The 24871-nt window shown below is 44.7% G+C and overlaps 1 protein-coding gene across 1 annotated transcript; it reads right to left on the bottom strand.

Moving 5' to 3' along the window:
- Positions 1 to 4488: 4488 nt before the first annotated feature.
- Positions 4489 to 23491, bottom strand: lrig2 (leucine-rich repeats and immunoglobulin-like domains 2). Its single transcript, XM_049016668.1, has 18 exons — positions 22880 to 23491; positions 21244 to 21318; positions 19365 to 19499; positions 18937 to 19080; positions 18635 to 18778; positions 18207 to 18350; positions 17705 to 17848; positions 15202 to 15282; positions 14946 to 15017; positions 14223 to 14291; positions 13272 to 13435; positions 12588 to 12899; positions 10006 to 10287; positions 8830 to 9270; positions 8428 to 8580; positions 8196 to 8321; positions 7778 to 8062; positions 4489 to 7212 (listed from the first exon to the last, which is right to left on the bottom strand). The coding sequence occupies exons 1-18, from the start codon at positions 23059 to 23061 to the stop codon at positions 6980 to 6982; spliced, it is 3186 nt and encodes a 1061-aa protein (XP_048872625.1). The 5' UTR covers positions 23062 to 23491; the 3' UTR covers positions 4489 to 6979.
- Positions 23492 to 24871: the final 1380 nt, after the last annotated feature.

Below are 24871 nucleotides of genomic sequence, written 5' to 3'. Positions count from 1 at the left end.
AACACGCAATGTTTCCGCGGCGAAAGCCGGGCCAGCTCTCTTCCCGGCCCGGCGAGAGGCACCTGGCACCGACGCGAAGCACTTTGATAATAAACGCCAAGTGTAGCCAAGAACTCCACAATCCTCACGAAGCCGGGCTGTACTTCATCCTCCGGGAAATGGCATTCGGGCGTCGCGTCCCGTCTACGACCAAGGGGAGGGGGTGTCAGCGGATGTCTCGCGGTGACACGGCGGCGCTCCTCAGCTCCGGATGAGAAATTATTAAAGAACTTTTCCCAGTCATTTTAACCTTGTTTCTCGCGCTGGGGTAAGGGAGGGGGGAGCCGGTGACTGATGTGGCTCCGAACCAATCGCAAAGAAGGGATACGCCTAAAATTGTTGAATGTCAGCCAATGGTGAGAGTAGTTGGACGGGTCTTCCGCGGAGGTTCCGCCCTTTAACACCAACACAATAGAGATAACGCCATTAACCCATCCGGTGCTGGGTGTAACGTGTGGCAAATATTAACTGTGTGGCTGTCAGTACTATCAAGTTTAAACCACCTGTTACTCGGTTGGAATCTCAAATTACAGTATTATTTCCTTTATTAAACGAAAAGTTTAAAAACTAGAATAACTTTTCAGAACATAGTTAAGCATCCCATGCGTAAGCATTTTTATTTCGTAATGTAAAACATATTTTATACTTTCAAATATGAAGAGAAGGCCCCATAACAGTCCATTTTCGCACAAAGTACTAGGCCCGTTAACAAACCTAAAATAAATACACCTACCAAATAGTTTAAATACTGGTCATTCTTTAAGATAATGCGCTGAACTATAATATAAAACCTGCAGGAGAGTATGCTGCATGGGTGTTGGTAAAATTGGAACCTTCTCTAATCATAATATTTGTCCATTACGTTAGTGAATTCTGAAACGCGTCCAGCGGGAAAAAAAAACAAATGTAATTTAAAGAAATACGCCCATTGCCTTTATACTAATTAGAGCGGCTGATGGGGATAGGCCTCGTAATGGCTCACAGCTGCCACCTAGTGGCATTTTAATGTATGGGTAGTCTGCGCAGTGTGTACAGAGTGAGCTGCACTTGCTGATGCAGCGTTGAGATTGCTTGTAATTAGTAATACTGAAATTTGCAGAAGAAATTTGCGTTTGTCAATAGTAGCTATACGATACACGCGATATGCAATTTTGAAGATGTAACCCATTCCGTTGGGTATTTATTATTTAATTAATCCTTGTGCGATCCAAGGTCTTGTGTATTTCTGTCGGTTCTGGTTTTCTGTTCTAGGAGGACATTCAGGTGTACTTCAGTCTGATAGACCACAGTGAAATAGTTATTATCTAAACATCAGGCATCTGACGCATTTCCTGTGAATCTCTGAATAAACTGATTGTAAGGCTTCATAAAGCCAGTGACTGAGTCCTACTCAAAATGTTTGTCTGTTTAGTCCTTTTGTGGCTAAACTATTTGTTTTGATAATGAAAGGTGATGCGTCAGTATAACCGAGGAGCCATATCAAAGACAAGTGCTTATTTTCTATTCAATGCATGCCCATGGACAGGGATGGAGAAATGAAATTAGGAATAGACCAAGTAGGGAAACTGGTAATTATTTCCCTGTATAACAGCTATGCTCTTTAAATATTAGAAGCAGTTCGTGTTCTCCGAGGCCCCAGCTATCTCCATGACACCTTAATTGTAATTCTAACTAGGTAGAGTAAATTAAAGTTCAGTCATCCGATTTAGGAAAAATCAGACTCGAAAAACTGGCTGTGTGTTTAATGCGCTTATTTATCCGGTAAATGTTGAGAAATCGCAGATTCCTGTGGCCGTCTAATAAAGGTGCGCCGTTGTTACTACCTTAATGGATATTGCACCGTTTTTTAATTGAATATCAAAGTTATTGATTTTTAAGTTGCAATTGGATGTTGATGATTTCACCCATTTTGCTGAAAAGGTGTAATATTTAAGATGGAAAGCCCATTATTAGTTAGTTATTTGCTGTCGGATGGTACATATTGTGATATTTCATCCATTATTTGTATATACAGAAGCACATCAGTTATAAAACCCAAGAGGGGATTTTAATTATCAAAAGAATCGCTAAAAGCATAAGTCTGGCTTTTAACGGTAATGCCTATGCGGCTGCCAGCGCCATACCGACTGTAAAGCAGCTCAAGGACACATCGTGTGAATCGGTGAATGAAGACAGACATTGATAGTGACAGAGCAATTTCATTTCCTGCAGTAAAATAGCTTCAGCATAAGCGACTAAGCCGTGGCGAAGTGAAAAGCTGCTGTCACCTTTGACAGACGAGGCTGTCCTTCCAACACTGACGGCGTATTGGGTAGTCTTGGCTGTGTCTTGTCGTTCGGATGCATCGATGGACGTTCATTTGTGCGAATGCATCGACGACAGTCACCCAGTTGGGCTGTTTTTTACCCCCATATTTTTCCTGGAACATCACTTAAGACAAAATCTATAAGTCTTCAGCTCATCATATTTTGCACGGAGCAGTGATCATATATCCATATTCGGAGCGCCGCAGTTACCTACTGTTAGAGATTCTTTTGACTCACCTGGTCTTGAAATGCCAGATTTGAACAGGACAAATTTACACTTATGCTGGGCTCAGAACGCCATTATTTTTATTGGTTCAGGATGCACTGATGGAATTTCTATTACTTTTCCAGGTTTATTTTAATTAAATCCATCAATTTCAACAAGCTGGAATAAACTGTACCTGTTAGAAAATTGGATCTACACATACTCAGACATGAATTAAGTATTCCATTTGGTTCTGCTTGTTTCCTGGAGAGAGGTAAGTGCAACCAATAGTAAGATACCCTATAGATTACAGTTTGTGTGTTTATATACACCAGTGAAATGACACATCAAGACCACTCCCATACAAAGAAAACAGCATTGACTATCTTGAAAAAATGGTGCATGTCAAGGTCTGAAATATATTAGACGGTGAGTCCACATTCAGTTCTCCTAGCTGAGCATAGTGTTGAATGCAGAAGAAATGGGAAGGCATTGAGATATGAGTGACTTTGACGAGCCAAATCGTTATGGCCAGAAGACTGGGTGAGAGCATCTACGAAACAGCAAGGCTTGTGGAGTGCTTGAAGTTTGGAGGTGGTGAGGACCTACCAAGCCTAAGCCTTCCGTAGGAGACAAGATCGGTGCGTTTCAAATCTGGCGAGCCTGAAAGGAAAGGGTACACTTAGGCAGGAACCCTTACCGAGCTAAAGGTCTTAAACATTTAGGTTTATTTACATGCATACTGGTTTTAAGTCTCCCTTTGTATCATGTGACTTAATGTACATTTATCAAATGATGCACAGAGATACACAAACCATGTTCCAGACTTGCAGAAGCTGAAATCAGTCAGAATCTTGTTTAACAGTAAAACAGTAAAATGCACCTAGTGTTCTTTGGCTGTATTTGATGGTGAAATGCATGACTTTGAACTTTGCTTAGGAAATAAAAATTTTTCATTACTTGTTAAGCTCATTCATGCGACACTGTATATGTTCACATAGATTGTATATTATTACAATTCTGGGGTTTAGGGACCTTGTTCAGGAACCCACTCTGCTAATTCTAGGATTTGAACAGGTGACCTTCTGATTACAGGTACAGGATCATAACCCGCTGAGCCACACATTGTCCCTAAAGAGTGGGGAAAATGTTCAAGATTCGAAATGTAACCTGCATTGTTGTACCACATCACCACCCACTGAGATTGAACCTGCTACCTTAGGGATGGGAGTCAGGCAATAGGGAGTGATGTGGGCTAGTCTGTGCTTGCCACATCCTTACCTTGAGCACTCCCACCATTTTTCAGATGGGGTTCTCACCACCAGCAGGCGAAAGGCACGGCCCTGCATCGTCATCGACGCTTGATAATAACAGGATTAATGGGGCTCAGAAATCCATCAAGTGTGGCAGCTGTCATCCGCTGTCAATGACAACCCACTTCCTGTCCAAATATTCTCATAAGGTTACTAGACGTCAGGCTGCCCCTCGCTTCAGGCATTTCCATTACACTTCTAGAACAATCGACTCATTCAGCAATGTCCTTCGTACTGCTAGCATTGCAAGAAATTCCCAGCTCTCTCGCACACGGTCTTAAAACCAGTAACTGTCATGCGTTCCCAGGGATCTCAGGTGACATCGCTCTGCTGAAGTTGGCATTGTGACAAGCTGTAAGCAATGCCAGACCCCCCCACCCCCACCCCTTTTGATTACTCCATGAAGATGGCCAACGTTCCTAGGATACACATGCAGCCGTAATAGCTGCTGCAAAGCCGTGCTTGTGAAATGAGCAGGGTTCCTGCACCCTACTGCCAGGGATAAGTGATGACGCAGCTGGTGAGCAAAAAGATGATTTCTAGAATCAGGAGGAACCTTCACACTCCGGGTCCTACTTTCCTCAGATTCCCTCCATTGTCCGTGCAAAACCTCGAACACAAGACGTCCTTATTTCTATTTATTGTTTCAATGATGGCTACAATTCAAGAAACAAAGTGTCCTTTACACATGCTTTACATATAATACAGGTATTCAACAATGACTCGAAAGAGAATCTGCATTTTGTAATACAGGAAAACAGGCAGCATTGAAATAAATGGAAAAGCAAAATGCAGAACTTTGGTACAAATGCAAACAAAACCGGCGCAGCTTTGAAAACAGGCACATCCAAGAGTTATCAGGCAAGTCCTCACTGAATGATTCCAAAGGCATGTCCTTTGGAGAATTCTGTTCTGAATTTCATTATATGCATAGGGTTGGATGCATGTATGGATGAATGAGCACGTAAATCTATCGTTTAAAAACTACCCAATGCTCTCTCCAAACCCTCTTCTGACGGCAAATGTGAAAAGTATATTTGTGTGTTACACTAACTGCTTTAGCCATGGATAAAAGCTTAGAATAAATTTATTTTGGGGAGTGCAGGTACCCAAAGACAAACAAGTAGGGACCGACTTTTCTCGCAGGAACGTGTTACGCGTAATGGAAAAGCCACTTTAGTGTTCTGTTGGCTAAAAGCGGTTTGGGAGGGGTGCAATTGTGCAAATTTGAATACGATGATCTGTTAGCTCACAGACTACCTTCAGGCAGTCTGCATACCTCAGAGACACTACAGAGGAGTGCAGAGTCTATAAGAACGAAAACGAGAGACTTTCACATGGAGATTTCATTTGCAACTGAAAGGTCAGCCGTGGAAAACAAGGACATGGGAGAGGTAAACTAAATGGAAAACACCCAGTCTGTCTCCATAAGGCTGGCGATGCAGTCATGTGTAGGCAGGTACCATATACACTCCGTACCTGAATGTGAATAACTTTCAACCAGCTTCTGCATCCCGAAACAGCTTGAGCTCACTGGGAACAGTGTGCAGCATATTACTACAGCATCAGCAAGTAGAACAAAAGGTGTTAATGCAGTTTCACCGCCATATCACTTATCTCCAGGGACTCTGAGCAAATGCACTTAAATGGTGCAAATTTTTCACTTTGCTAATATCCCAGATACAGTGACAAATGGTTGAAATTTCCATGACAAAAATAACAGGTACCATAAGTACGCTTGCGACTCATAAATAATATGATTAAGCATGTGTCCCCCTGCACATGAATCACCGGCATTTCTCAGAAGAGTACCTTAAGTGGTCAGCATTAGCTTCGGCGCTTGACATCCTGAAAGAGCGGCACGCAGTCTGCACACACCAAGAGTGGAATAAGTGGTATGAGACCAGGCAGGTGCAGCGGAAAGAACTGAACGGGGAACACAGAGTCCAAATGAAACAGTGTGTGGCAGGGAAGCGCTGCTCTTATCTGCATCATACACACTTAAAACCAGTCACACACACACACAAGTTGGTCTACCCATCTAAATGGAGACCGTCCATTCATTCCTATGGGAAAAACCCTAACCCTGATCACGACACCCATAACCTCTACTCATTCCTAACCTAATCCATAAGTAAGCAACCAAAATACAAGACTTTTGGCATTTTTACTTTTTGATTGCATTCACAGATTTCTATAAAACTGAGGTTATCCAAATGGGGATCTCAAAAGTAGGGAAATTTCAGGTTTACTACACTTTGGGGACAATTTGGTCCTCAAATGTGATGTATGCAAACCCACACACACACACACACACACACCACACACACACACACACACAGATAAACAATACTGACAACCTCTGCCTCCGTCAAGATACCCAATTACCAATGACAGCTATGGATTTTTTTATATGTGCAATATACCTATAATTCTTTAGTTCTCATAAAAACATCATTCATTACTTAATGTGCTATATAGAGGTACAAAAAAAACAGGAAAAAAATGCTTAACATTTACAGGCAGCAGAAAAAAACAGAACATATATATATACACACCAAAAACAGGTGGGCGTTTGGGGACGCTCGGCCTGCTGGGATACATCAGAGCGTATGCGAGAGGCACACGGTCCTACACAGTGCTGTCACACATGGAGGTTGCTCGACTATTCCAGGCTTGCAGACTGTCCTCTCAGAGCCCCCTGGAATTCTCTGAGGCAGCTGGGGGGGGGGCGGGGTAGGAGAGGGGGGCGGCTGGAGCAGAGTGGATGGGCTTGTACCGCTGGTTCTCCCACGTTCTTCACTCAGATGCGAGGCTCCAGAGGCCATCCACAGTACCGGGGCGAATGGATCCACGCCGGCGAATGCGACGCGTACATTCAACAGCAGCGCCCTTGTCAGAGCAGCAGGGGTGTGGAAGAATGGGGGGGGGGGATGGCCCAGGGATTTCCAAATCAGCATGAAATGCTTTCCATAAAGAAGAAAAACCACAGAAAGCAGACGGGGGAGGTCGATGGAATGTAAACATACACAAATGCATTTTTTTTGGCAGATAGTGGAAGTCTCTTTGGAGGTAGTGCGTATAAAAGAATGAGCGGGAGAGGAAGAGGAGAAGCTCTATGTGGGGGAGGAGGGTTCCTGGGGGTTAGTCCTGTAGGAGGCACTGGAGGGCTGCTGAGAGCGGGGGCCCGGCGAGCTGTCAGCCATCGGCTGCCCTTCCTCGCTCCCCTCGCCGGATCCTCTCAGCCGGGGAGCCTCGTGGGCAGTCACTGACTGTGGGGGCGGGACAGTCCCGGGGGCCCCTTGGGACAGCTCCTTGCCTCGCCCCCAAAACGGCCTTCCTGGGACATCTGCAAAAGCAACAGTGACAGATCTGCAGCCGTCACCAACAGGAATCCGTCACGGGACCCAGAAAAAGCTCAGCAATGCGCTAACCGCCGTATGGGAGCCGTCGTAAAAAAGAACGATGGAGACCATAAGTTTTATCTCCTAGTGATTATTCCTTTGTGACGCCTTCATTCATAGGTTTTCCCCATAAACTCCCAACACTCTGAATATTTTACACCTGCCATAAACGACGGCTCTGCGTATAAATCACCAGCGTCGCTTTTACAGGGAGAATCTGCAGGAGAGTCTTCGCTGCCGTGACTAATCTCCCCTGAAAGAGCTTCTTGTTTACAGCTCGAGCCCTTGGCTCCTTTACAAAGCCCAAGCCGGGAAGTTTCCGTCAGACATGCGATGCGTCTAAGTGCCGGGGAGTGGACCAGCGAAGACCTGCTGCGCGATTCGTTTTGTAGACGCTCCTTGATTTGTTAGCGATTTGACGGTGATTTTGCCTCAGACATTATGATATATAATACACATATTTGCATGGGTGTCTGTCCCACCTAGCCTGTAAATACATGGCATGCTCACCGGCGGCGTAGGGCTGTAGGGAGCTGTGGGCGCTGATCTTCCTGTCGTGGCTGGCCAGGAACAGGGAGGTGTCCTGCTGGCTGACGAGGCTCTCCAGGGCCGTGTCCTCGTGCTGCGCATGCCCGCCGTAGGGCTCCTTGGTCAGCTGAGCCACGAAGCCAGAGAGGCCTCTCTCCAGGGAGTCGTCGTCGGCCAGGTAGGCGTAGGGGCAGTACTCTCGGGTACGGGAGTAAATGTTGGCGTTGTCGTAGCAGTCTGAGCAGATGACCAGCGGGCCCGTGCCTCCTGAGGGACATGCGCGAGATGTTCATGACGGATCCTCTTCACAAAACCCAGAACTTCTAGTCTAAAGCTGCACACAGGAGCAGTTCTGGTGTAGACTGGCTCCCCTGTGGCTGTGCCGATGTGGCAGACTCACCTGTGGGGGCCCCGGCCAGGCTCTCGCGAGGCTCCCCGGGGTGGAAGCTGCTGCGCCCGACGAAGAGCCCACCCACCCGGCTCCCTTCTGTGTCCACGTCGCTGCCCGTATCCCCATAGCAGACTCCTGTCAAATGCGACATGCCGTTACCACAGGCAGACCTAACCAAACGAGCCCCGAGCCCTGCCATCCTCCTTCAGAGGAACATCAGAGTAATTAAAAGAGGATGCACCTTCGGCACCCTTGTGGATGTAGCCGTTGGACATGGGGGGCATTAGTTGCTGGTGGCTGCCAGCCTCAGAGTTGCTGTAGCCCTCCTGTGGCTCGGACAGCGTCCCCTGAGAGGACAGGTAGCTAGGTATGTCTGGCGGCAGGTTCATCTCGTCTGCAAGGATGAAACACAGAGTCTCAGACCCCAGCAAGAGGCACCAGACTGCAACCCAAAGGAGCAAGTGAAACCAGAACTGCATACAAAGACGACCTGGAATGAGACTTGGAAGAGCGAGGCAGATGGGATTACTGCATGCAGCCAATCAGTGCCTTATTCAGCTGAAGATGGACCAAGAAATTACCCAATGAGAAGTCTGACGACTCACTGATCCCACCCACCACTGATTTCAAAGCCTCTCCTAACCTGTGTTGGTGATGCTGTAGTCCTCGCTCTTCCTCCGCATGTGGTAGATGACAATGACCCAGAGTAGCGAGGTCCCCACCACGCAGCACACCACCACCATGATGACGATGCCCACCATGGTCCAGTCGTCCTCGTCGTAGCCGCCCGCCGTCTCGCAGTTGGCCGACGGCGCGACGCTCAGGTAGATGTGGCCGCGCTCCGTGCCCAGCGTGTTCGACATGATGCAGGTGTACTTGCCAGCGTCGGCGGGACCCGTATCCACGATGATCAGCAGCTGGTTGGCCGCCGCGAAGAAATGGCGCTCCGTCAGCACCAGAGGCCCATCGTCTTTGGTCCAATTGAGGCGTGGTGCCGGGCTGCCCCCCGCGATGCACTGTAGCACTGCCGTCTCCCCCCTCGCCACCGTCCGGTCCTCCAGCGGTCGCACGAAAGAGGGCGTTTCTGGTAGCAGAGAGGGTGGCTCATGAGGAGGAAATCTGGGGCTTATAATTCATACAGAGGCATCAATCTAATCATTAACCAGTGATATGTTTTGAATCAGTGAGTGACAGGGGAAGGGGCGCTTTGTGGACCAATCGGCTTTCAGCTGGGGCCAGTGTCCTTGTGGTCCCGACCCTGCAAGGCCGGGACATATGAGTGCAGTGCTGATTACAGTGGAGCCCAGAACCTGAAAGTCACCTCTCTGCAGACAGCATGTTAGTCAGGGACCCAGAAACAAAGGCTGCTGTCGTGCTAGAACACAGAGAGGGAAACAGATGGACAGAGCCGTTCTCCTGGAACGAAAGGCATGCTCCGGGGACTGACTGACCCCGCTTTCTCAAAAAATGCATGTCGCATTGGATAAACGTCTGCTAAATAAAAACCAAGTTCAAATTCCTACGCAGACCGTAGCAGGGTGGCAAACGCTGGTGGTACATAAGTTATTATCAGAGGAGGAGCACAAGAGGGGCACAGGTGGGGGGGGGGTGCGTTCTAAGTTAAACACCATATTTTCTTAAACTGCACAATAATTGCTGCATGTCATTCCAGGAGCTACTAAAATTACAGCTGCGTCACATTTGGGAAGACAGCGTTCCCGTGTCCTATGACGGACATCACTCACAGCCAATGAAAACGGGCAGGACCTCGGGTCTTTCCATTGGCTCTGCTGGACGGGGGACGGGGACGGACACTCACCCAGCACCGTCAGCGTGGCGTTGGTAGACAGGCTGCCGGCGGCGTTCTGCGCCGTGCAGCTATACACGCCCATGTCCTCCGTCTTGACGTTGGCGATGAAGAAGATGTCGTCGTCGGGCATGACGTGCATGCGGCGTTCGCGCGCGGCGGGGAAGTCCGTGCCGCCGTCCTTCTGCCAGGCGATCTGCGGCGACGGGTGGCCCTCAGCGGCGCACTCCAGCCGAGCCATGGCCCCCGTGCGGATGGTCAGGTCCATCGGAGTCTTCAGGAACGAGGGCAGCTCTGTGGGTGGAGTGAGGGCTGGTCTCACTCAGAGCCCAGAGAGCCGAAGCAGTAGGGACCGCGGACCACAGGTTGCACCACATTTCTGCCTGCTATCTTTCAGTGAGCAGTCAGGCCTCACAAAACATGACTGGGGCCCTGACTTAGGCCTCCCGCCTCCAGACCAAAACTGTAAACAAACTCGCACAATTTGTTCTACAATATGCATAGTTAAATCTGGATAAACAAGCTTTTAATTCGGTGATTATTTTCACATCAGGCTTGCCGACCACAACATTTCTCAAAGGCTCCCCCTAGTGTTCGGACCCCTAAAAATCTTCCCTTTTCTCCCCCTTATACACGGCTCTGGTGATCAGACGAGGCATGTTCTAGAAACTAGTCACCGCCGCTCAAAAGCCATACAAGCCAGAGGTAATCTTAACAAGCAAATTTACAATGAATTTAAATACAGAGATGTGGGGAATGTCACCAACCATTACAGATCAATTACAGTAAAACCTCGGATTGCGAACATAATTTGTTCCGGAAACGTGCTCGTAATCCAAAGCACTAGTATATCAAAGCAAATTTTCCCATTAGAAATAATGGAAACTCAGATGATCCATTCCAAAACTGAAAAACATTCATATAAAAATGATTAATACGAAATATTAAGTAAAAATACATGAAACAAATGCACTTTACCTTTAAAAAGAATCGTGGATGGTGTGAAGGAGATGAGAGAGAGGAGAAGAGGGCTATTTTGTAGGACGACTTTTACTATAACTAATGGAATCACTGCTATCTGTTGGCTCACTGGAATCTTTTTCTTTTTGTGCGACTTTAACAAGGAATCTATCCAATGACAGCCGCTTTTGCCTCCTTTCGATTTCACAGAAATGTGGACATTGCATTGTCAAACAGATTCATTGCTCGCACTGCTGCACCCTTATTTGGGTGGTGCTTTTCTACTAAATTTTGACTATACGAGTGAGGAACGCCGACTGGGATCAAGCATAGGAAAGGATTACCCACAATCCCCCAGCAAGATAGAGACAGAAGAACCATTGGCTCAGTTGAGATTACATGACGCTAGGCCAGTGTTTCCCAACCCAGTCCTCGGGGACCCCGAACAGTCCGCGTTTTTGCTCCCTCCCACCTGAGAGGAAGCAAAAACATGGACTGTCCAGGGTCCCCGAGGACTGGGTTGGGAAACACTGCGCTAGGCAGACAAAGCGTATACATAATACTCATATTGCAAGACCTCGCTCATTTATCAAGTTAAAATTCACAAAAAATTTTGCTCATCTTGCAATACTCGCAAACCAAGTTACTCACAATCCGAGGTTTGACTGAATAGGGGTGGAAAATTCAGGTCCAGAAATCACAAATCCAGGACAAGGTTTTGTTTCTACCGACCAGCTGATAACTCTGAGATTGAGACTCTTTATACTCAGTTGGTTGGTAGAAACAAGACCTTGGTCTGGATTTTTACTTTCTGGACATGAACTTTACACCCCTGATCAGTTATAAAATGAGGCATTAGAACTTGATCCTACTGACTCTGACCCCTGTGGTCAAACAAATGAAGCACCATGACCTAAAATTATACAGGCTGTTCTAATAATTCCACACATGCTGTCAGGAAGGCCCGTTTTTATGTGAGCTGAATGCATGCTAAAAAAAAGGCAAAATGGTTTAATTACAGAGGGGGAGACTGCCAATTCTGAGGCCAGACATTTGTACTATTTATTTTCAATGTGAATATTCATGTGCTAAATATATAAAACAAACCATTCTATACAGAAAACATGAAAAATAAACAAGAACAACCTGAACAACCGCCAAGAATATTTCTCAGCATTTAATCACCACAGAAACAGATTTAGGCGGAATTCAGTCGGACTTCCATTCAAAACAGGCAAAGATATATTAGCAGACTTTGCCTGAAGTTCGAACTCTTCTGATGACAAATCCCACCGTCAAAATATAACTAAAAATTGCAGACTGGCATTTTTCAGGTTTTCTGGAGCGTGCCCAGTCATGTTCAAACCATGCAGGGTTTCCCTCATGCCTCAACACTAAAAATTACAAAATCAGAACTTAACAAATGACAACGACCCAGAAACATTTTCTAAAGGCACGGCTGGGAAAGCAGAGAGCCACCAGATGCAAACTGATTTACTTTGATTTACTACTGTGATCTGCCTGGCTGGCACTATGCATATGATTTTGGAAAATTTACTGGTGCCCTTCTGACCAATCAGATTTGAGAATTCAGCAGCGCCATGGCCTAAAATGCAATAAAAGCCACTACTCACCGTTGACGGTCAGCTTGGCCCGGTTAGAGTAGTTTGAGCCAAAGTGGTTGGTGACCACGCACTGGTAGCGGCCCTCGTCGGTGAAGTTGACGTTGAGCAGGTGCAGCACAGTGGTGTAGACCAGCTCGCCATCCTGGTACCGTGCGAAGTTCTCCATCTGGGCGTCGTAGAGCACCTCGCCGTCCTTGCGCCAGGCCGTGCTCATGGGCGAGTCGCTGCTGCTGGACGCGCGGCAGCTCAGCGTCACATTGGTGCCCCGCAGGGCCACTGAGGTCTCTGGGTGGGCTGTGATCTGGGGCGTTGGGAAGTCATCTGCACGGTGCAGGGGGGAAACAGGGAGGCGACATCATCAGAACTGGGCTGGGCCCATGGAAGCTGCATCTACAGAGTGCAGTGTGCAGTTCCGTAAGTTAGGCTCCTGTGCCTGTGATCGGACACTCGCCGGTTCTTGCTCTGCAGTAGAGTCACTTCACTGTTGGGACCATAGGCAAGGCCCTTAGCCCCTGCCCTCTGAAACATGTTCCATGGTTACTGGCTAACTTTCCTGACCCTGCACTCAGACCCCAAGCTGGCATATGCAATGACTAGAAGCCTTCCCATGTCACCGTACTCACACTTGCGTAAACGGCAAATAAAGCATCGTTTCTAAAGGCCCAGACATGCAAAGGGCCAAGAGGCACTCACCACACACGAGCTGCTCCGGTGTGAGGGACAGAATGCTGCGATCCAGCAGACCCGCGGGGTGGGCGCACACGGCCGTGACCGACTGCTGGAAGCCGTGCTTTGCCAGCCACTGGGCCAGCCACTGCAGGTGGCAGTCACACAGGAGGCTGCTCGTGTTCAGAAGTCTGGGAAAGACAGGCGCACGCAACTCAGACAACTCCAGCTGCTCCGATCATTCTGACAATCCCTACTTTTCCGATGCTTTTAAACCAGGGGTCCCAGAGTATGAGCCTGGGAGACTGTTCTATCTGGACTGCATGCATTTTTTAATCATTATCATTTAGCGTGTGTGAGTTTTACTTACACAAAAATATTCAAGGCAAAACAGAAAATGATTGGTTCAGAGAGATAGCCAATCGTATTGTAAGCAACTAGAGGAGGTGGGACCAAGACATCTGACTGGCAATCACTCTGAACCAATTATTTTTCGTTCTGCCCTCAGAACGTTTTTGTGTAAGTAAAACTTCCATTAGCTATTATTATTTCTTCCTCATCATCAAATTGTACTGCTGCCCCCTGCCCTCCCCCCAACCTGGTCAGCAAGCTTTAACCCAAGTGGCCCCCTTGAACTCCCAGCCAGTGGGTCTGTTGAGTGTGAGACCTCAGTTAGTGACCAAATTTGCGGGTTTAAAAGTTTCAGCATGCAGAACTTGTACTCTACAGTAAGAGTACAGTCGTGGTGTCTTGGACAGGTGCAAATGCCCTATATTACATAACTTGCAAAGAACAAAATACACTGAAATTCCAAAACGCAGAATGTAAATCAGCAACGGCCCATTTAACAATCCCACAACGATGATGAAGATTTAAACCCCTTTAACTTTTACTCCACAAGTCTGTGCCTATTTTTACCAAAGCTGCAGAGAGCAGAGTCCTTTAAAAGTCACCCCCCCACCCCCCCCTCATACTCACAGCTCCTTCAGCTTGATGTGGGAAAAGGCTTCAGGGTGGATTGACATGATGCCGTTCTTGCTCAAGTCACTGTTTGGGGGAGATAAAAATAAAGAGGCGTGACGACGTGCCGCGTGGCAGCCGAGAGCCATCACAAGTGACAGCTGCTTTGTGCTGCATCGCTACGTGATTTTAACAATAAAGGGGGAAGATATACACGCCTCCGCCATGTGCAAACGAAACTCCATCAAATTACCATAATTATCACAGAAATGTGAAAGGGAGGGGGTCAGCTGGGAGTCTAATACAGTTTTCATTGAAATGCCACCAGGGCCGATTCTAGGATTATGAGGTGGGAGGTGTAAGAGATGCCATAATTCATCCAGAAGGGCCAACCGTATCATTAGCCAATGATATGTTTTGAATTGGTGACTGATAAGGGGAGGGGCACTCTGGGAGCCAATCAGATTCCAGCTGGAGCCAGTACCTGCATGGCCCCGCCTCTTTATAAGTCCCTAAATGGCCCTCTTCTAAAGAGTCGTGAAAATGATATGATGCTCCCTTTAATTGCATATCCAGTCACTGGAGAAAGACAACCTCACGGCCCTCATTAAAAGCCCAAGCAAAGGATTTCTCTGTTTCACCGACGCAGCATTTTTTGTGACGGCCATGTTTGAAGCCCGGATCTCTGGTCCCAGCCAATCGTGAAAGGAACAAGGCCCCTGGCTATTGTGAGCTACTCACAGGTGCTCCAGTGTCTCCAGTCCATCAAAGGCCTTCTTTGTGATGGATTTGATCTTGTTCCGCTGCAGTACCCTGAGAACGGCACACCCGGGTCAGACACAACAGGGGGCACCCCCCCCCCTCTCTGGGGGACTGGAAACCTTTCACAGCTATTCCAGCAGCCCTGAGGCCTCGTGCTTGACTTGCGCTCATTAGATGTAAAATACCACAGGTAACAGGAAACAGGGAGCGCAATAATTAAGAGGACGCCACTCACAACTTGTTCAGCTTCTTCATCCCCACGAAAACTCCGACGGAATCCTCAATGGCCCATGAGATCTCATTATTCCGGATATCCCTGAAAAGACAGAGACAAATGCACGGAGCCCACACCAGGGGGAGTGAGATCTTTAGAAGAGGGGAAGCAGAAAACAGCAGCTGCCGCCTGACAATTTCCTTCGCCGTGTCCAATTAAGGGCCCGACAGGCAGAGGCAGAAAGAGGCACTGTATCGTTCCTCCGTTTCCCCAGCAACAGTCGTCAGCAAGTCGTCTGCAGGTTTCCGACCACTTTCCTGATTAGGGCATAATTATAGCACTGCTGGCTCCTTCTCTAATTGGACGAGGGCCTGTGCTCAGGGGACAAACGTGGCTCATTGCTCTGCTCCCTCACACCTGAGCGCTTCTCATTTCTCCGGGCCTGTTTGCCGGGTCAGTGACAAGACCGATCTATCTAGCACCACTCAGTGGCTTTCTGGAATTCAGGAATTTAACATTAAAAAAGCACCTAATTATCCCGTCCGTGCTCCACTGCTATTGGAGAGATAACCTTCCACGATTTAATTAAAAGGTGACATTAGGTTAATCGGGCCGAGCTCGCCTACATGAAGCCCTGCCACTGCTCGTTTTCTCAGCCTGTTTAATACGCAGAGATCCCTAACGTGCTGGAGGACGGTCGTCTGCCACGAGGCCCAGGGCGTCGCTGAAGGTGCTCTTCAGGGAGCTGTGACAAGCAGTTACACTTAACCTTTAAACTGTTCATTAAGGGAGCAAGGATGGAAATCGCAGAACAAGACTGCAGACGTAAGAGAGAGTAAGGCAGGGGAGGGAATTTAAAAAATATTTGTGGGGCAACTTTTGCCCACAGCGTCTAAAAGTCAAGGTATTTTTCAAAATTTTGGGGCCACTCTCTAAAAACAGAAATTATAAAGTTTGTTTTAAAGTGAAATGAGCCCAGATTAAAACATACAGTAATAACCACATTGTGCCAATATGAGTAAAAATATACTTATATTTTTACTATATTTTTAATATACTTATAGTATAATAATATACTATATTTCTGTTTCAAAGGACAGTGTGCAAGCATCTAGATGTGCATAGCATACCATCCAGGTGCAAACATCTAGATGTGCATAGCATACCATCCATGTGCAAGCATCTAGATGTGTATAGCATACCATCCATGTGCAAGCATCTAGATGTGTATAGCATACCATCCATATGTGAGAGAAAGCAAGAGATGGTTCTAACTATTTAGGCTTAACGGTTTAGCGCTTAATAGCTTTTGTATACAGCCTTTCATTGGGTTACGATGGAGTTACGTTCTGATAAACCAATCGCAAGGCGAAAATATTCTAAGGTGAAAATTCATTTTAATATAGCACACCTGACCTAACAAACATCATAGTCTAGCCTAGTCTACTTTAAACATGCTTAGAACACTTACATTAGCCTACAGTTGTGCAAAATCAACAACACAAAGCCTATTTTATAATAAAGTGTTCAGTACCTCATGAACTTTATTGAATAAGGTTCTGAAAGTGAAAAACATTTACCCGTTGTAAAGTCAAAATATAATACGGACCATCATAACGTGGGAAGCGTTTGTATACGTAAAATACATTTGTTTATAAATAAAGTGAAAATTTCATCAGTCTTTCAAATGAATTAGTTTACTGTCTGGTTTAAACATCCTCTTTAGAAAACGGTTGAAGGTCTATAAAAAATATTTAGGAAAATGAAAGGCAGTGTTTTACAACTGTAAATGCAAACCTGTCTTTCAACAACATAAAACAAATATTGCGAATTATGATATTTTTAACCTGGGCCGTGGGGCAATGTTTTAAAATGAAATGAAACAAGTACAAATTATTCTTTGCCTTTATCAACTACCCTGTCAGATGCTTACTGAACGGTTTGAATTTAGGTGCGAATTCTGGGACCCTGTGAGATGTCATGACGAAAGCTCTCCAGTTATTTACAACCAGGAAACACATTTTAAAATAATCTTTTAACAATAATTTTAACGCATGTGAAAATTCTATATCCTGCGCAATCCTACCTGACTGTAAAGGATGTTGATGGATGGGTTTGCTGGTTTTTACTGAATTTTTAAAAATATAACTGGCCTCTGCCAGGGACTGTAACAGTGTTATATAGTAAAATGTTACAGTTACATAAGTTCACATAATGTGAACAGCGCTATTCGTATGAGTGTGTTAAAAATGGAAACAAATTAAGTGAGTAAAATTAAACGATGGCTTACTGCAGGATTAGGGTATTACTCTAAAATGGTCATTTTAGCTGCTCGACCAGTTTTAGAAGAATTCCCAGATTTCTTGGGGCATTTCTGCCCTTTGCCCCTGTTAATTTCCAGTCTGGAGACAAAAAGTAAGACTGATTATCCTTTGTATGTCAACCCAACGGCAACTACCCAAAGTCTAAAAAGACCTTCACATTTCCTACAATCCGAGTAAAGGGAAACAGAGGCGCCCCTTACAGCGTACGAAGGTTCGAGAGGCTGCCAAAGACGCCCTCGCCCAGGTGGTAAATGGAGTTCTCGCCCAGGTTAAGACTGTCCAGATGGCCCAGGCCGGCAAACGCGGTCTCCTCTAGTCGGGTCAGCAAGTTATAGGACAGATCCCTGCGGACACGGGAGCAAGTGGCAGGTCGTCATCACAGGCTCTAAGGTACAAAGATTAGAACTGCTTTGTTTTTAATTAGATTATTGATATAAAGGAGAGACAGTCAGTTACAAATAACACCCCCGCCACAGTGCATTTATACAAACTCCTATGTTCAACCATCAATTATCATGAATTAAACTAATCACATCTCACGCGCTACTGTCAAATAACTTTGAAGGAAGTTACAGAGTTAATACTACTAACGCAAGAAAATGTGAATTTTACGTGGACTTCCTTAGGTATCTTCCCCACCGATATAAATTTCAAAGGGAAAAAGATCTAGAATGCTATCAGCAGAGATCTCTGACAACTTACAACTCTTCCAGCTTCTGGCAGAACTCCCAGGCGTCAGACCGGATGGAGGCGATGGCGTTCTGGCCGACCCGCAGCACACGCAGCGTGCGCAGCCCATACAGCCAGCCCTTGTTCACCTCTGTCAGGTTATTGTGCTCCAGCTCCCTGCAAACACAACAATCGCATCCCGCATCACCATCTGCTTAAAACCCCCTGAGTCTCTATTCAGTGAAATTCACAAGGAGGTACACAGGAATACTGTGGAAGAAACTAATCAGGGAGAAGTACCCGCATGCGGTTTAACGCTAAACAAAATATAAACAACTTGGACTATCTCAGCAGGAACTTCAACAGGACCTTGGGACCTCGTTTTCTAAAGCATCATAAGCCTGCGCTATTGCCAGAAGATTCAGAAATACGAGCCCCGAGATCCCTTCTCAAACACCCACAGCTCCTCCATGTTGTTGAGTCCAAAGAAGGCGCCGTCCATCAGCCTGGTGATGCCATTGCGTTGCATCTTCAGAAATCTCAGGGAGTCCAGGCCCTTGAAGGTCAGGCTGTCCACCACTTTAATCTTGTTGCGCTTTAATTCCCTGAAAACCAGTATTTTGCAAATATTAGCCACTCAAATTGCACCAATTTTGCCAACAACACTTTTTTTTCCCCTTTAAAACACAAGAAATACATAAACCAAAAACCCTCCCCCCTTTTTAGTGATATTTCCAGAGAGGTTGGAAAAGTTTCCACTTACAAGAACTGCAGGTGAGGGAGTTTGAAGATTTTATAAGGAAGGAATGTAATGCGGTTTCTATTGAGCTTCAGGCCAATCAGGGAGCTGGAGATGTTATCCAAACATCCAGGTTCCAAAACACTGATTTTGTTATTGCTCAAGTTCCTGAGGAAGAGAAGAGTCTTGAGTCGAGAGCTACAATGTCAACTGTAATCAATGCCATTATTAACAATGCATGTTGTTAATCCACATCGCCCCACACCAGTTGCTGAGCAAACTGAAGCTGAATGCTCTGATACAGTATTTTGCTCATCAGATTACTATAAAAATACCATAACATTACAAAACGCATGCAAATGTTTGGTCAAAACCAGTCGCTTTAAGCCAGCCACCATCTTGGTCACTCTGTAAATGTGAACGCTACATGCGGCCAGGGGGAAGGTACTTACAGGTATTTCAGCTGCATCAGTGGGAATGCATCAGCCTTGATCTCGGAAATTGAATTGGAGCTCAAGTCCAGGGACTCCAGGGAGAAGTAGGGCTGCAGCTGGTCCGTGACGAGCTCAGAGATCCGGTTGTGAACCCTGGGGATGTGAAAGACCATGAACACACTAATCAACACTGGAGAAAATGATAACACCCAGTATTAGACAGTGCTTACAGTTTTACTGAGGCAATCTGATAAGTCTAAACGAGTCTAATAGATGGCAAACTATACATTGGGGCAAAACTAATTTCTCTCTTATACTTATCAAATTGTGCCTGCATCTGATTATGGAGAACTTTTATTTTAGTACCAAAATTACTAGTTAATGTTCTACTCTATGATGAAGGTACAAATAATAATATATAAATATTTCATTTTGGAGAATGCATAGAACTGGTTTAAAATAAAACTTAACATATGTTTATTGCCGTTTCGAATATTATAATCATTATTTTGGGAGGGGGTTATCAATCAGCCTATGCTCTTTCAGTAAATGTATAATTTTTAAAAACTTTCTGCAAACCAATAGAATAAAAAGCCAAAAGCCTCTCCAAACTTATGCACGGCATATTAAGGGATGCTCATCCATATTACCCCTTTCATACATGCTGACCCGCATTATACAATACTCCTGTATCACTGCATTCATATTAACCAATAGCTTTCAAAATTCTACCTAAACAAACTTACAAAGGAGTTTTATGTTCTAATTTCATGTTAAGATGTTGTTTCATTTGATTATGTGACAAAACTGCTCCAATAAGCCAATGGCAATAATTAACGTAAAACCAAAGCAGAAATTCGCCAGCTTCATGTTATTCCTACACCGGACCAATAAACACAAAGAAATGACCACAATCAGTTCAATCGATGGCTGCAGATGTTCCAGGTGACACAATGACAATAGCAAGTGAAACATTCATGTATTGTTATGTGCTGTGAAAAGCAGTTTCCTCATTTAATTAACATTTCCATTTCTAAACCAAATACAACACTGTATACGTCGAAACAAATCACATACTTTACTTTAAATCAATTTTTGTCTATAACATTGTTTCCTTTCAATAACAAAAATAGTTATTCAATGTAAATTATTTAAATATGTGAAGGATTGAGGCCTAAAGGTGAATAATTCATATATTTATATTTATAATAAAAATCATTGAGAAAAATCATGAAGAAGGGCAAAAGCAATAGCCGAGTTCACTAACGTGTATCCATGAGCAGATGCCAGTTACAGCAACTCCATCCATCCATCCATCCATCCATCCATCCATCCATCCATCCATCCATCCTTATATGACAGTCAGCCAGCATTTTTAATGGAATAACAGTATTCATAGGGCCATTGTTTACAAAAAAAAGTAAAAGAATTTCGGCACACTCGTCACTGTCATCATTGGATAGTTTCCTTGTTAAAGTCACACAAAAAGAAAAAGATTTCAGTGAGCCAACAGATAGCAGTGATTCCGTTAGTTATAGTGAAAGTCGTCCTACAAAATAACCCTCCTCTTCTCCTCTCTCTCGTGTCCCTCACACCATCCACGATTTACGAAGGTAAAACGCAGGTTAATTTGTTTTACGTATTTTTACTTTATATTTTGTTTTAATCATTTTTATATGAATATTTTTGGCTGGTGGACGATCAAGAGAGTTTCCATTATTTCTAATGGGAAAATTCGCTTTGATATACATGTGCTTTAGATTACGAGCACGTTTCCGGAACGAATTATGCTCTCAATCCGAGGTTTTACCATATATGTATTTCAACACCCCTCAAAACAACATGTACCACCAAAACAAATCGAAATGCAATGTACTACTTTTTTCCAGAAACTTACAGAGAAAGGACAGTGATGTTGGATGTCACATCTTCCAGGAATGGAATAGCAGTCAGGTCATTGTAGTTCATATTGCTGGGAAGAAAATGTATATGCAGATCAGCAACACATTAATACCTTTCTATGAATGGATGAGTTTCCACTCTTAGATTTTTTCTTTATCAAAGTCCAAGCCGCCACTGTTAAAACATTTTACCATAAAGCACAATAAAACAATGTGCTTATGTGGAATAGAAGACAGTTCAGTAGAAGTTACAGGACAAATGCAAATAGTTCTAATGTCCACCTGGATCAAACTGTTACTGGAACACATTACTGATTTCCAATTTGTACTGCTTTATACTGCACCATTACACTAACACATTAATAATGCAGAGTCTCCACATCACTTGCAGCTTGGGGTGTTGCTAATGCAGCCTATCAGAACCACAGTGTGATAGCGGGGCCTTAACCCATTACTGACCAAGGATAGATAAAACGGCTGCTTTTTCCCTGGTGGATAACAACTTGCAGACGCAATCGAGATAATTAGCGACACCGCACTCTTCCCCCCAAAAGGACTAATGCACAAAAGGATGCCGGAAATCTTTCTTATTCTGACAATACAAATTAAATCTCTTTAAAGTAATATTACAGAAAATGGTGCGAGGACACCCAAGTTTACACGATGGAACATAGACTGATAATTCCCTTGTATAACAAAGGATGAGAAACAATTTTCCTCATACTGTACAAACGAAACCCTGTCAGGTTCTGCTATATGGCTCATCTATTCTGCAGAGTACTCAGGCAATCCAAAGCTGCAACCTGCAAAGGTTAGCAAATACTATATAATGACTGAAACGTTATATAATTCATATGAAATAACCAGAAATTTACCCATGTTTCCCTCTTTCCTTTTTTAAACACAATGTGTGAAATCACAAGCCAAATTTTATGATTTTCAGGCAACCAGAATACAGAATAATTGCAAGAATATTGTGTACTAATAAAACTAAAATAGGATACAAAGCAAATGTAACTTTTTAATTAAAATGTTATCAATATGCATAAACAGATGCTATATTCGAGGAAGAGCAAGTGAAATGTTCATATTCTTCGGCCGTCAGCCAATTTTCAATCACTAAAAAAACATTATGAGGCAGTGTATAACTAAGCAAGTTGGGGTTCTGTGCCTGTGTTGTTGTGGGTTCGAATCCCGTGGCCCTATCAGATTAACCATTTCATTGCTGGGCCTCTGAGTTAAGTCCCTAACCCCAGCACACTGGCCACAACTGTGCTCTGACCCCAAAACTGTCTGTCTCAGAAAGAGCAAGACGGGCTAGAGGAAAAGCAAATAGATCCAACGTATCATGTACAAATGGTGATAAGATATAACATACAAGTTATTTTTCAATACAACTTTTCACAGAATTAAGATTGTGAAACTATTGACCATAACTGTAGTACTTTTAAACTGATTAGGTATCAAACAGGCTTCACATGGCAAGGGGGTCATTTTAAACTTGATAATAAGCTGTACCCGAGTAATATAGCAACCTTGATGAGAAGATCAGCGACACATTTACTATTTTAAGGGCTTCTGTGCAGATACCACCACTGGATCGTGGTCCATCCATGGAGGTCAGATACTTACAGGTGAGTTATTAACGCAGGCGGACCAAACGGGACAACCGACAACCTTCTCTTGCTGCAGTCCATGAGCATCCCAGAGTCCGACTGTACTGTACAAGAGCATGGAAGCGGGCAAGAGTCCAGACCCACGGCACCCAGAACCATCAACAACAGCGCCAGGGGGGAGGGCCATCCATCCGCCATTTTGAATCTCAACACTATTCAATAGTTTTGAGACTAGTAATATCATATGCCATACAGCTATTTACACAAATGTTTCTAATCTATTGTTATTTACTGCGTATATGACAGCTTAAAATAAACCGAATTCGGAGAAAGGTGTAAGAAAATCCCACAGTATTTCTTCCATCTTGTGAAGATCCATCCTAAGAAGTTTTCCAGTGTTCCCTGCGAATTCCCTTCCGCCTTCCAATCTCAGCCGAAGTACCGAAACCTTATAAGAGCGCACAAATACGTCGTTTGAATGGTTTCCAGGGCCTCGATCTACCATATGGCTGTGGCATGGCGTCCTAGTATGAAAAAATGTATTTTTTTACTCGTATGATTTAATTTTTCCACCACATTTTTTCGCTGGGAAAAACAAAGCGCCTGCCCTCCTTGACACGGGATACCTTGCTAGTGAAAGACCGCCTTGTGGGATATGTTTACGCCGTTCCCATTGGTCAACAGCTGGTTGTGACGTATACGATGCGTACGACTATTGGCTTAGATAGATGGTATATAACGTGGGGATGCGGGCTAGTAAAACGATTCTTGCACTGGATTTGTCTTCGCAGCTGTCAATCCAGGAGAGGGATCCTTGCAGAGGGAATATGAAGATAGTTTAAAGCCGTTTCGTTTTTTAGTTTTAACGTTGTTGATGGTTTGCTTCAGAGAAACCAGCAATCATCTTTTAGAATGTGTGGTTTTAAAGTTAGGTGCTATTTTTATGAAAGCAAATTTAAAAGTTAAATGTCAGTAAGTGACACTGAGTCTGTGTTTTGGGTCAACCATGCAGGGAAAGGTATTACACAAAATATTAAGTGGATAGCACAGTTGCCTCATGTTTCCAGAGCTGTTGGTTTGACTCACTGCTCTGTGTGGTACTGCACTTTTATTTGCATGTACACTATATGGACAAAAGTATTGGGATGAATTAAGGCGATTCATTCAGACCCATTGCCTCAGGTGTATAAAATCAAGCACCTAGGCATGCAGCCAGGTTGACAAACATTTGTGAAAGAATTGGTCATTCTGAAGAGCTCAGTCAATTCAAGTGTGGTATTGTCATAGCATTTCTATGGTCAGTTTGTGCTAGATATTCCACTGCCAACTGTAAGTGGTATTATTGCAAAGTGGCAGTGTTTAGAAACAACAAAAACTGAAGCCACAAAGCGGCAGACGTATGTAACGTAACAGAGTGGGATCATTGAGTGCTGAGGTGGACAGGGCGTAAAATTTGCCAATACTCTGATCACTCAACAACTGCAGAGTGCCAGATTTCGTCTGGCATTTACCCCAGCACAAAAAAACGGGAGCTTTATGGAATGGGCTTCCAGGACCAAGCTGCTGCATGCAAGTCTCACATCACCAAGCGCAGTGCCAAGCGTCAAATGGAATGGTGTAAACCACTGAAGCAGTGCAAACATGTTCTGTGGCGTGACTGCAATGGGCCAACTGTAAAGTTTGGTGAAGGAGGGATAATGGTATAGGGTTGTTTTTCAGGGGTTGACCTAGGCCCCTTAATTCCACTGAACGGAACTCTTAATACATCAGCAAACCAAAACATTTTGGTGAATTCTATGCTTTCAAGTTTGTGGGAACAGTTTGGGAAAGGCTCTTCTCTGTTCCAGAATGACCGTGCCCCAGTGTACAAAGCAAGGTCCATAAAGACGTGGTTGGGTGAGTTTTGCGTGCAAGAACCTGACTGGCCCACACATAGCCCTGACCTTAACCCCATCAAACATGTTTGGGATGAACTAGAATGGAGATTGTAAGCCAAGCCTTCATGTTC

The sequence above is a fragment of the Brienomyrus brachyistius genome, chromosome 6, assembly GCF_023856365.1.
Source record: "Brienomyrus brachyistius isolate T26 chromosome 6, BBRACH_0.4, whole genome shotgun sequence".
Classification (NCBI taxonomy): domain Eukaryota; kingdom Metazoa; phylum Chordata; class Actinopteri; order Osteoglossiformes; family Mormyridae; genus Brienomyrus; species Brienomyrus brachyistius.
The sequence above is the reverse complement of the archived record's forward strand: the minus strand, read 5'-3'. Positions and strand labels throughout refer to the sequence as shown.

Bases quoted from the DNA above. Each gene is read 5' to 3' on its own strand.
- lrig2 (XM_049016668.1), bottom strand. From the start codon at position 23,061: ATGGCGGATGGATGGCCCTCCCCCCTGGCGCTGTTGTTGATGGTTCTG. The intron at 15,283-17,704 runs GTAAGGGGCGCC...CTGTCTTTTCAG, and splicing joins CTCTCGAACCTTCGTACGCT to GGATATCCGGAATAATGAGA. The intron at 13,436-14,222 runs GTGAGTATGAGG...TGTCTTTCCCAG, and splicing joins CACATCAAGCTGAAGGAGCT to ACTTCTGAACACGAGCAGCC.